Genomic DNA, 12165 nt, shown 5'->3' with positions numbered 1-12165 from the left:
ATTTTTAAAATTTAATTTAATTTTGTGTTTGTTTTTTGTGGTGCTGGGGATCAAAACAACCTCCTGCATGCCAGGCCAGAATTATATTTATTCTTGGTTTTTATTTCAACCACTTTAATCTATCCCTGTATGGCCTTAAGTCATTTAAATTCATTCCCTTCCTCTAGTGTCTCTTATCCCATTAATTTACTCCACTACTTTCAAGCTAATATGGTTAAATAGCTGAGCATGGTGTCAAACATGTGTAATCCCAGCCCTCAGGAGCTGGACCTTCAAGGCCAAGCTGGGCTACAAAGTAAGTTCAGGCACAACCTGAACTATATAGCAAGACCCTGTCTCAAAAAACAAAGCAGAGCAAAACCAAAAGGTTAAATAAGGAACACCTGACAGATTATTTTAAGGTAGTTGACTGGGGAATAGTAATGTCATAAACAGAAATGCAAAAGGCAGAGCAAAAAAGGTTTCAGAAGCCAGGTGTTGAGGTTGAAACTGAACATATATCCATCCTAGGGCCAAATGCCAAATTCAGTGAAATTGATCCCGTGTTGAAAAGTAGAGTGATGAAAGACTAGCCTGGTGAAATTGTTCTGTAAATGATTGGGAGGGGAAAGTGAAGTGGAGTTTGGAAGAAAAGTTAAGATTAGAGAAATACCTATGTAATAGTGCTACAACAGTTTGATAAGAAGTTAATAGTCTCTTACAGGATAAGAGCTGAACCGCCTTATTTGGATGTGCAAATGTATATATGATAAATGTAGATACCACTGAGTTGTTTACTAAGTTTGGAATCTACAGCAGAACAAGAATTCTTACAAGCAAAGCTGTGTTAATTATGCATTTCCTCAGTAGAGAGATGTTCCATAAGAAAGAATTCTATATTAGCTATACTTACATGTACTAATGAGCTACAAAGTAAGATGAATTTATCTGCTATATATCATTTCAAAAGCATTAACCTAGATAGGTGCAAATTGTGAACCAAACAGAATAAGTTTTAGGGGAAATGTAGGGGTTTTGTTTTCATTTTTTATTTTTTGGTCTTTTTGAGACAGGGTCTCACTATGCAGTTCATGCTGGCCTTTTAAGCTCACTTTGTAGCCCAGGCTGGTCTTGAATTCGCAACGATCTTCCTATCTCAGCCTCCTGAGTGCTGGGATTAGATATGTGTGACACCATGCCTGGCTAACTTGAGAATTTTTTTAATACTACAGTGGCATCAGTGGCTACAGCTGAATTTTCATCTTTGAAACAGAATTATTGTAGATCAGCTCTTAACCATGGGATGCTTACTTGAAATCATTTCTGGCATTTTGAAAATTGTTTATAAAATTACCAGTACTTCAGTAGTGTAATCTATCTTTCTGTTTTATTTTTAGAGTGTTCAGCCAGATTCTTCTTCTCCTAGACATGTAAGTTGCTCCTCATGGCTGTAACTCATAGTTTATTAACATTTATCAAAACTCCCCACCCGCATCACTGCCATACGTCAGACAGACTTAATATTTGTTATTATTTTCTCATCTAAGTTTTGACACACTGTATAGGTGATTGATTAGCATGCCATAAAATGACATTATACTGGTAGACTAAACCTTAACTGAAATGAGCATAGTAATTCATTTTTTGGCAGCCTATTTCAAGAAGTTATCAGTGTAGACATGGTTCATGTAAGCTCATGACTTGATTATTTGCAATTAATAAATTTTAAAGACATATTAACAAATAGAATTTTAAAGAGAAAAAACTATATGTTTTTTTGATAGTCATTGGAAGCAGAATAAAGAAGTGTGTAATACATGATATTAAAACCTTTGGGTTAGTGAAATGAAAAACCTTGTTATTTACTTTGTGACTATACAAAAATACCTGCTTACCAGTATTTATATGACATGTGACATCTGGTTTTAGATGTAGCCTGGATATTTAATAGAAATTATCTTTAAAATAGTTCATAAGTAATTTCTTATTCATATACTAGGATGACTAATAGCAATAAATGATCAAAGTAAAAGGAAAAATGGTTCTTTTGACTGATTATGTTTATTATTTTGTAAGAATATTTTTAGAGAATAATGATAGATAAAAGTATTGCTTTTTAACTTTTTGCTGTAATTTCAAGCTTAGAGAAAGTTGTGAGGATAGTAAAAAAAAGTTCTGAAACTATTCACCAGAGAGCCTTTTGCTGCATTTTCCTTATCCTTTTATGACAGATGATCTCTTTTCTCTGTCTTCTCCCTTTCCTTTCTCTTCTTGCAGACATGATGCCCTTTTACTTTTGAATAATTCACTGCATGTTTTCTAGAGGCATTTTTACATTATTTCAATGTAACCATCAAAGTTAGGGTGTTAACACTGATACAGTGCCATTTTCTAATCTACATATCTTCCTTAGTTTTTGCCTGTTGTCTCAGTTGGCAGTAGTAGAAAGCTCTCCATTAAGTATTTTCACTCTTAAATCTCTCTTAATTTTAAGCAATTCTTGAGTATTTTGTTTTAATGATGTTGAAAATTTTGATAGCTATTAGCCAGTTTATAGACTGTCCCACAATTTGACTTTGATTAGATACAGGCTTTATATTGGAAGGAGTACTACTACAAAAGTATGTGTTGTTTGTAGTGTATCATCACAAACATGATGTTGATTTGCCCTCTTAATAGTGACACTAACTGATTAGTTCTTCTCAAGTCTGCATTACTGACATTGGGGCATAGGCAATTCTTTGTTGAGGTGAAGCAGGGGCACTGTTCTGTTCATTGTAGACTCCTTTGTAACTTCTCCCCTTCTGATGTGAGCAGTACCTGTACACAGTTGTGGTAATCAAAATGTGTGCAGCATTGCCAAATGCCCCAAAGTCAGGCCGCTACCCACTCCCCTCAGGACTGTTACTCTACTGCTATGCTACTGTTTTTCTCTTGTGTTTCGTATCTCATTGGGAGAGGTGTTGAGATCATCTACAAGCTTTGCTGTTCCACAAACTTCTGCCTACTGGTTTTAGTATGTACTGATGTTTCTTGCCTGAATCAGTTATTATTTGATGGTTGCCAGATTGTGATTATCTAATTTCATCATTCTTAAGTCACTACTATGTAACTATTATTTGTTTCGATGTTCAAATTGCCTGTGATTTGGCCATTGGAAATTCATAAAGCTGCTTTCTGTGTCCTTTGAACATGTTCCTGTTGTTCTTTAATTACTTCTTTTTTGTAATAACATGTTCCAAGTTAATGTTAACAGTTTTCCTACCCTAACCCTAATCCAACCTCTCCTTTAGGAAACCTTGGTTGTTTTTTCATAAGTACTGTTATTGTAAACTACAATTTAGATGTTTGTAATCTTTATCGCTAGACTGTCATGGCTCCCGGGTCATCTTAGTAGATGAAGATTGGACATATATACATGTACATACATACATGCAAGTATACACATGTATTCCTATATCAGCTTGTGTGTGTGTGTGTATATATATATATATATATATAAATGAATTCATACTGACACCTCTAATTTTAATCCAATTTCAGAGTATTCATTCTTTCCTTTTATTTTCTAAATATTTTTATTCCCTTCTGTAACATCCAAAATCTGGCTCCAACATGTAAATGATTTGCATCCTGAAAATCTAAGCCATCAGTGATCTCAACAGCTAATGTGACTCTTAAAATTTAACTAAACTGATTCTTTAAAAATGTATCATTTGCAGGGTCATAATCGTATCATTGCCTACAGTAGACCAGTTTACTTCTGTTTATGTTGTGGTCTTATTTGGCTATTGGACTATGGTAGCAGAAATCTTACTACGACTAAGTTCAAATTATATGGAATAACTTTCACCAATCCACTGGTGTTTATATCAGCCAGAGATTTAGTTATAGGTGAGTCATCTTTAAAGTATTTCTGATCTTAACATTGATTTGTTTATTTTCAGACAGTTCAATAAATCAAGTATATATGTCAAAATAATTTAATAAGCTTAGTTTGCTTTTTGATACCACCCTCTAGGGAAGAAAACTGTAGAGCCATTTTGAGTGAAGAAGCCAATAATGAACAAATATTTTAGTAATTCTTTTTTTCTTAAAGAAGATGCAATGGAAATTTTTTAAAAATTCTGTAATTTAGGTTCATTTTATGTGAAAATGATTGAAATAATTTTAAAAGGTGTTTATAGCTGAAAGATAGTAGTCAGTTATACAGCAATGATTTTATATTTTGTCTTAAAAATTGCTTAGTAGTTTAAATTTGAATTTTTCTCATTATTTATGATCGTTAAATGAAATAAAAGGAGAAATATGATATATTTTTTAATGTATTCTTCTTTCCTTCTATAGTGTTTACACTCTGTTTCCCAATAGTATTTTTCATTGGTCTCCTGCCTCAGGTGAACACATTTGTAATGTATCTTTGTGAACAATTGGATATTCATATCTTTGGTGGTAATGGTGAGTACTTTTTTATAAACATTATATTATCAACTTTTGTAGTTTATGAAGTAATAAATTAAATATTTAAATATTTTTCCCATTTTCATTTTAAAATTAAGAATATACAAAGGACACATTTAAAAATTAAAGGCTGAAAAGCAATTAATTTGTTGAAAGGAGAAATTAGTCAAGGCTGCAACTTTAGTGAAAGAGCTAGGAATAATGGAGTTGATATGTAAGAAGTAATAAAGTAGTATCTGAAAGTTATATGTACAGTTGTTTCCACTTAAACAGGAGTGATGTATTCTAAGACCCTCTGTGAATACCACAGAATAAAACCTCATATATCCTGTCTTTTCCTATCCTGTACATACACATGCCTATGATAAAATTTAATGTATAACCTGGACACAGTAAGAGATTAACAACAATTTGTTAATCAACAAATTAACAAATTTCTTTTTCTTTCTTTTCTTGTTTTGGTTTGTTTGTTTGTTTGTTTAAGATAGGGTCTTGCCGAGCAGTTCAGACTGGCTTTGAACTCACTTTGCAGCCCAGGCTGGTCTTGAACCTGAAATGCTCCTTCTGCCTCAGCCTCCTGAGTGCTAGGATGACAGGCTGTGTGCCACCATGCCTAGCTAAGATAGAACAATTTCAATAATATGCTATATAAAAGTTATATGAATGTGACTGGTATCTTTGTTTCTCAGAAATTTTCTCACTTTTTTGGACTATACTTGACCACTGAAATTTAAGTATGAAACTGCAGATATGGGGATAACTACTGCAGAGAGTTTACGTGGAATCAGTATATAAACTTAGGATAGCTTTGTAAAAGATCTATTTCAAATTGAGGTCTGATGCATAGCACTGTATTTGGATTTCAAAGTGATATTTTCCTTTTATACATCCATATTTTTGGTTTCAGAGCTTGATTTTATGTTTTGAATAGAAAACAAAACAAGAATCTAAAAATATTTTTCTTACTAAATAAGCTTTTAAGAAATATTTTTGATTTTTAGAGTAGAATGTGTGGCTATAACTTGATAACTCAGGAAATCTATTCCCCTATCATATGTTTATTTTGTTTTAAAAAAAAAAAAACAACCATACCAGTATTACTTTAGAATAGACAGTGATATGCAGAACTTTATTTACATCTACTATGGTTTACTACTGTGTACTCTAACTGTTTAACATTTTACTAAGAGAGGAATGTACAACTACAGAAATACTTGAAAAGGAAGGAAAATGCTGTAACTTTATATAGTTCATTGTTTCTTCACACTTCATTATTTTCCAAGTGTTGTATGTGCATTAAAATCCTTTTTCTTTATAAAATGTTGATATTTATGGCTTAAGTTTTAGATAGCATCTAAACTTGTTTATGTTGCCATGTACTATACTATTTTAAACATTTTTTGGAGACATATTTAAAATTGAGCATATAATCAACCAGCATAGCTTAGTAAATAAAAGATAATTCTAGTATGTAGGGACTGTTAGCAGTGTTATATTTAAATAGTGTGGTAAGGACTTGGTAATTTATAAGAGTCATATTATTTACAGACTTGCACAGGATATTATGTTCTTAATCTGTCATAAAGAAAATTTTTCTATTTCTTTTATGATCACAATATAAATTAAAGAAAATCTGTTGTACATATTTTAAAAATAAAGTCTAGCCATCTTTACCATCTTTTTTTTTTTCTTATCAGCAATCCCATTGGATCTCATTGCTGCTGTTGTTGTTATTGTTAGTGGTCAGATAGGAATTTTTTTGATGAGAATACATGGAAATACAAACATTTCTGTGGGTAACATAAATGTTTTTACACAGACTAATACCTCAGTAATTAATACATCTGCAAACCAAGTTTCACAGTACTTTTTATTATTATAAAATGCTTTGAAGGATATCATTGATATTTTTCTGCTATGAGATGAATATATTTTATATCAAAGGTTATATCAAAAGGTTTGGTATGTCAAAGTTTTTGGCAAGTACAAGGTAAAATAACAGTGTTGAGATGTCAAACAAGTGTTCTTAATTATGGTTAACATAATATTTTGAATGCTTTTTTGTGACCTTTTAATTTTTTTGCATAGATGTTTATAAAATATCTTTCTTCCTTTACTGTCTAGCCACTACAAGCCTGCTTGCAGCACTTTACAGTTTTATCTGTAGTATTGTGGCAGTAGCCTTATTGTATGGATTGTGTTATGGAGCTTTAAAGGTGAGCAATAAATTGTAATATGTTTTGTTTTTAAGGTTACATTTCGATATGATAATTGTTTTAAATTGACTAATAATGTTTTTTCCCTAGTGCTCTTTTATCAGTTTTCATTTCTTCATATGTTGGACATCATTCATATTTTCATTTACTTTGAATTTGAAAGTAATTTAAACCTACTGCTTCTCACATGTAAGGCAGGTGCTCTACCACTGAGCTGTGTTCGCAGCCCTGAAAGCATTTATAGTTAACCATTATTAAAAGAACATTCTTTTGCATATAATAATCATAAGTTGGCATTAGAAATGTTATAAAAAAAACTAGTGTTGTCTGAAGTAGGGCTGTGCATAGTAGTCATAGAATATGAAATTAAATTTAGTTTCTAGTTAAGAACTTATATACTTGGGGCTGGGGATTTAGCTCAGCAGCATAAGCACCTGCCTGCAAGCAGGTAGTCGTGAGTTTGATCCCCAGTACCGATAAAAAGTTAAAAAAAAAAAGAACTTACGTACTAATACTTTTCATATAAAGGCATTTAAACTTTTAAGAATAAGTTTAAGGGCTGCAATTCAAGGTATATGCTACAAAAATTAATATGCTAAACTTTAGTGGCATTTTTGGGTTAGAAGAATCTAGATTAGCCCTATGAGCTCCCTTTTAAAATATTGTCACCAAGACATAAACCTAAAAATTTTACAGTTTTTAATAAACAGTTGACAATCTCTCACACATATTTGGAATGAATTTTTTTGTTTTTCTTCTTAACAGTTAATATAAAGCATGGGAGGGTTGAAAAGCCTACCAAAAAAGTGACCCACAGCATCCATCTTCACTACATTCAGTAGCATTTGTAGAGTAGTTACAAAGTGTGGCAAGACTATGTGACTGCCATTTGACCCAGCTATCCCCCTGCTAGGTATCTTCTCAGAAGAGTTAAAATCTTCATATAACAGAGATACAAACATACCTATGTTTGTAGCATCATAATTTATAGTAGCAAAATCAGTTTGTCCATCAGTAGATGAATAGATAAAGAAAAATGTCTTATTTATACACAATGGAGTACTGCTACTCTGCCATAAGGAAAGATAAACTTGAGACATTGGCAGGCAAATGGAAACTACAGTATTAACAACTTGAAACTATACTAAGTGAAATAAATCAGACATACAAGCTTAAATATTGCATGGTTTCTTTTATATCAGATAGTATGTATGTATGTACACACATACGTACGAGTGTGTGAGAACAAAATAGCAGATAATAGGAAGTAGGAAGAAGTTGAAATAATTGCCCAAATTGTGTCCTGCATTCTTCCAAAAATATTTTAAAATATATGCAAAATTTTAAATTTATACTTCTAGTTTTTTCAAAACTTTTCAGAAACTGTTGTCTTTTTGTTTCTTCTTTATAAAAGAATCTGTGCTGGGATTACAGGCATGAGCCACCACGCCTGGCTTGGCCATTCTTTTAAGATCATCATATACAGTGTAATAACTTGTTACTCTCTATCTTGTTACGGAATTTCATTTTATTTTTTTCATAGAACAGTGCTTTTTATATTTTCTTTATTCATACCTACTTCTATTATGTTAAAATTCTAAAAAGACCATTTTCCAGGAGATGATGTTAACAAATTTTTAAGGACAAATAGGAATTAGCTAGTTGAAACAAAGGATGAAAAGCCATGGAGTTGGGAAGAAAATATATTATGAAGAGGAAATAGTAACTAATTTTAAATTACTGAGATTTCAGTATTTGAGAAAAGAGTGTGTGCCCTCAGTAAAGTTGGAAGGGTAAACAAGGGCTGGATTTTGAAATATCTTTTATCCTGAATGTTTGTGTGATCACTGACAATGTGTTTGAGGTAGAAATGAAATGATCATAGTGGCATTCTACAGGTTAATTGTCTCTAGGATTTGGGAAATTGAAGTCTAAGCAGGAGAGATCAAATAGAAAGAGACAGTTGAGTCCTAACCTTGAAATTATGAGGGAATTCACTAAAGCTGGATTCTGTGAATATATTTGAGGATATTAGGATAAAGAGAATAATCAGAATAGGATCCAGTATGATTTCTGGGTAGAATCTGGCTTGAATTACTGGATAGTGACACTACTGCACAAGAATGGGAACACTGGAGTTTGATATGAAAGGGGATTGTTTACATATAGACTCTTCTATTTTTGATACTTACAGGGAATCTAGAATACACAGTAGGTATATACATGGGAAGAGATTTGAGGTAGAAATTATAGAATTAGATCTCATCAACAAAATTAGATACAAGAAAAAGATTGCTAATCTGGATTGACAAATGAAAATGGGTAAAAGCCCAAGAAATTTCAGTATTTAAATATTGGATAGAATAGGATCCCTACAAAAGAAGCTTCAAAGGCAAAAAAGAATTGGAAAAAATTTTTCATTGCATTTGGCAATCAACAAAAATGGTTTCTTTGGCATGTTGTGTAAGGGTGTCAAATTAGGTTAACCTTGCATAGATTAAAGAGCTATGTGTTTTCTTTATATATATTGCGAAAGCTTTTGCACATGAGGGCTCTTTCCTGGGTTTTGTTTTTTAAAAATTTGATGCTTGATTGCATTTAAAGGTAAGGAAAAAGAATCTGGAACTAAGCTCAAAAAGAACTGGAGACAATAAGATTCAATCCATGTTTCCCCCAAATGTACCACTTATCTACAGGGTTTGGATCTGTGTCTTGAGTCACATTTTGGAAAGTGAATTGTTATTTGAAGTTGCAGACATAGGAGTTAACGTGTACAGTATGTTGTTTAGCCCCGTTTACAAAGGTCTTCTCTACCATTATCATGTTTGATTGATTGACTGAGTTTTTGGTACCAGGAATCAAACTCGGGACCTCGTGCTTGCCAGGTAGACACTTACACCACTGCGCAGTATCTCTGGCCCCTCTGCTATTGTCATGTAGCAGAACAGTAGCAATTGTAGCACTGCTAGGTAGACTCTGATGTCTTAAGGTAACCTTTTCTTTCTTTTTGGGGCAAAGTATTTGCACTGAACAAGTTTAGTTTCAATCTAAAAAATGTACACATTCAGTTTTATACATATCCAGAGATTGTGTGTGGGGTTTTATTATAGAAGTGTATATAACAGTAAAAATCTGGAGGTGCCTTAATAGCTATTATTTGTGGTGGATGAAATTACAGGATAGCCATGTCTTTGTGACACCCAAAGCTGTGGACCAAAACCTCATGGTTCATTGAGGTTTTGGTCCATAATCAGTTGGCTCTAAGGCAGGGTGGGGCAGCAGTTCATGGCAGTGGAAGACAACAAAAGCAACAAAAGCAAGAGAGAAGGGCTGGGGTTAGCTCAAGTGGCATTGGGCCTGCCTGGCAGCTTCAAAATACTGAGTTTGATTTCTCGTGACCAAAATACATACATATGTACAAACAAACACACCAAAATAGAGCAAATCTCTTTCTGTCCTTTATATTGTATACAGGCTAACTTTCCTAGAGCAGGTGTAGCACTCACACCCTTAATCCTAGCATTGGGCCATGAATCATTCAAATTCTAGAAGCATGCCCCCATGACTGCATAAGGCTTTAGGGGAGACATCTGGACCCAAACAATAACACCATATGGTAGGATATTACACAGCAAAACCAAGATAGATAAACAAGACATAGTGGGTTTTTTTTTTTAAAGAAAAGATAAATGAATAAATATGCCCCCAAATTGTTGTTTTCTTTGTGCTCTTTTTAGAAACCAACACTTACACAAATTATTCTATGTAGGTAAATAGGATAATAATGGAAGGATGCACAGGAAATAGAAAATAGTGGTTCTTCTGGGTTGTGAATCATCAACAGACTTTATTGTTTTTTTATGTTTTGAAATGATTGTGGGAATTTGGATCAGTATGTAATAAGCCAAAAAAAACCCACTTAGATTTTGTCAATACTAAAGGCCTACTAATGTGGGTAAAACAAACCCATGTTTTAATATTTGGATTCTTGTTCAGCTTCCATAAATTGTTGAGTTTTTTCATAGTTGCTGTCTCATCCCCCACTTTTGAGTCATAGATCATTAAAAATAGTTTGTAATAGTTAACTCTTGGAAAGGCCCATCACCTGGGGAATGGATAAAAAGATATGGTATTTTTATATAATGGCATACTACTCAGCCATAAAGAACAGTAAGCTCAAGGCTTTTATACGTAAATGGATGCAACTAGAAATCATACTCCTAAGTGAAATGAATCAGACTTGTGTGTAAACACTGTTGTCTCATGAGTGTAAAAAGTTGAAAGAGTAAGATCCAAGTTACAGTAGATAAAATAGAAAGAAACTGCTCATAGGCAAATTATGTTGTTTGATCAGTCTTGCATGCCTGTATCTGGTAGCCAGAGCCATTACTTTAAGTATAACAATATGCAATAAAACAACCATTGTTAAATTCCTGTCTTGTTTTGAAATCCTGTATTGCCATTGTTGTTGTTGTGGTTATTGTTGTTGTCATTTTGCTTTTGCTGTTTTTTAATTGTTTGCTTGTTTGATTTTTGGGGGTTTTTTTCCCCCTCTTTAAAATAGAAAAAACACAGAGGGGTATGTTTTGTTTTGCTTTTTTTTCTAAGTTAGAAAATAGAGGTTATAGTTACTATCAATTTGTTTATATGTAATTTTTAAGTTAGGGAGGTATCTAATCAGGTTGTGCTGCTGTAACAAAGTACATGCTATAGATTTGCCTTACCTGTTCAGGAGTCTGGAGGTCAAAACTGTGAGGGCCTTCTTCCACACTGTGGACCAAAGGAGGACTAGAGAGCTTTCCTAATCCCAGCCATAGGGCTCCAGCCCCATGATGTTATTTCCTGTAAGAGTAACCACCTCCTAATCTTGTCACATCAGAGGTTAGAATCTCAACATAAATTTAAGGAACACAAACAACAGGAGGTGTTAAACATTTTCTTCGAATACATGATAATTCTGAATTTTTAATTTAGGTAGTTCTTTTAAGATAAATTTAAGGATGCTGTTTTGTCTGAGAACAGTAAGTAACGTCAAATATTGGTCAAATAAAGATGCTCTTTTGCTCCCTAAATATTGGTTTTATTGTAATTGGGGCACAGTCTATGTACAGTAAAATTCAAATATATTAAGTATAAAATTGCTAACTTGTGACAAACACATACCTTTGTCAATCTACATGCTATCAACATATAGAAGTTATATCATCCTTTCAGAAAATTCTTTCATATTCGTTATTTCTTTCATTTGTTCTTCCTTCCTTGTTCTTTTTCCTTCACCATAGATTACACTTACAATTCTTCAATGTCATAAAATGGGACTGTACTGTATATATTCTTTTGTGACTTGCTTTGTTCAATATGTTTTTCAGATTCATTCACTTTGTATCAGTGAATTGGTCTTTTTTACTGCAGAAAGTATTCATTTAATTTTAAATCTCTATTACTTCTTTATAAATATATTTATAGCTCATCTAGAGATGTACATTGGGTCATTTTTAATGTTTAGAGA

The 12165-nt window shown here is 32.8% G+C and overlaps 1 protein-coding gene across 6 annotated transcripts in view; it reads left to right on the top strand.

Moving 5' to 3' along the window:
• Positions 1 to 12165, top strand: part of Pcnx1 (pecanex 1) — a 152282-nt gene that overhangs the window by 92986 nt on the left and 47131 nt on the right. For all 6 annotated transcript variants that reach the window (XM_063240868.1, XM_063240867.1, XM_063240864.1 and 3 more), the window contains 4 exons: positions 1377 to 1409; positions 3702 to 3873; positions 4327 to 4437; positions 6565 to 6656. In XM_063240868.1, the coding sequence (XP_063096938.1) occupies positions 1377 to 1409; positions 3702 to 3873; positions 4327 to 4437; positions 6565 to 6656 (408 nt within the window). The remainder of the gene's footprint in view (positions 1 to 1376; positions 1410 to 3701; positions 3874 to 4326; positions 4438 to 6564; positions 6657 to 12165) is intronic.

The sequence above is a fragment of the Cavia porcellus genome, unplaced genomic scaffold, assembly GCF_034190915.1.
Source record: "Cavia porcellus strain 051 isolate PalLab524CR breed Dunkin Hartley unplaced genomic scaffold, mCavPor4.1 scaffold_31, whole genome shotgun sequence".
NCBI classification, from domain to species: domain Eukaryota; kingdom Metazoa; phylum Chordata; class Mammalia; order Rodentia; family Caviidae; genus Cavia; species Cavia porcellus.
Note: the sequence above shows the minus strand (reverse complement) of the source record. Positions and strands in the feature narration are given on the sequence as shown.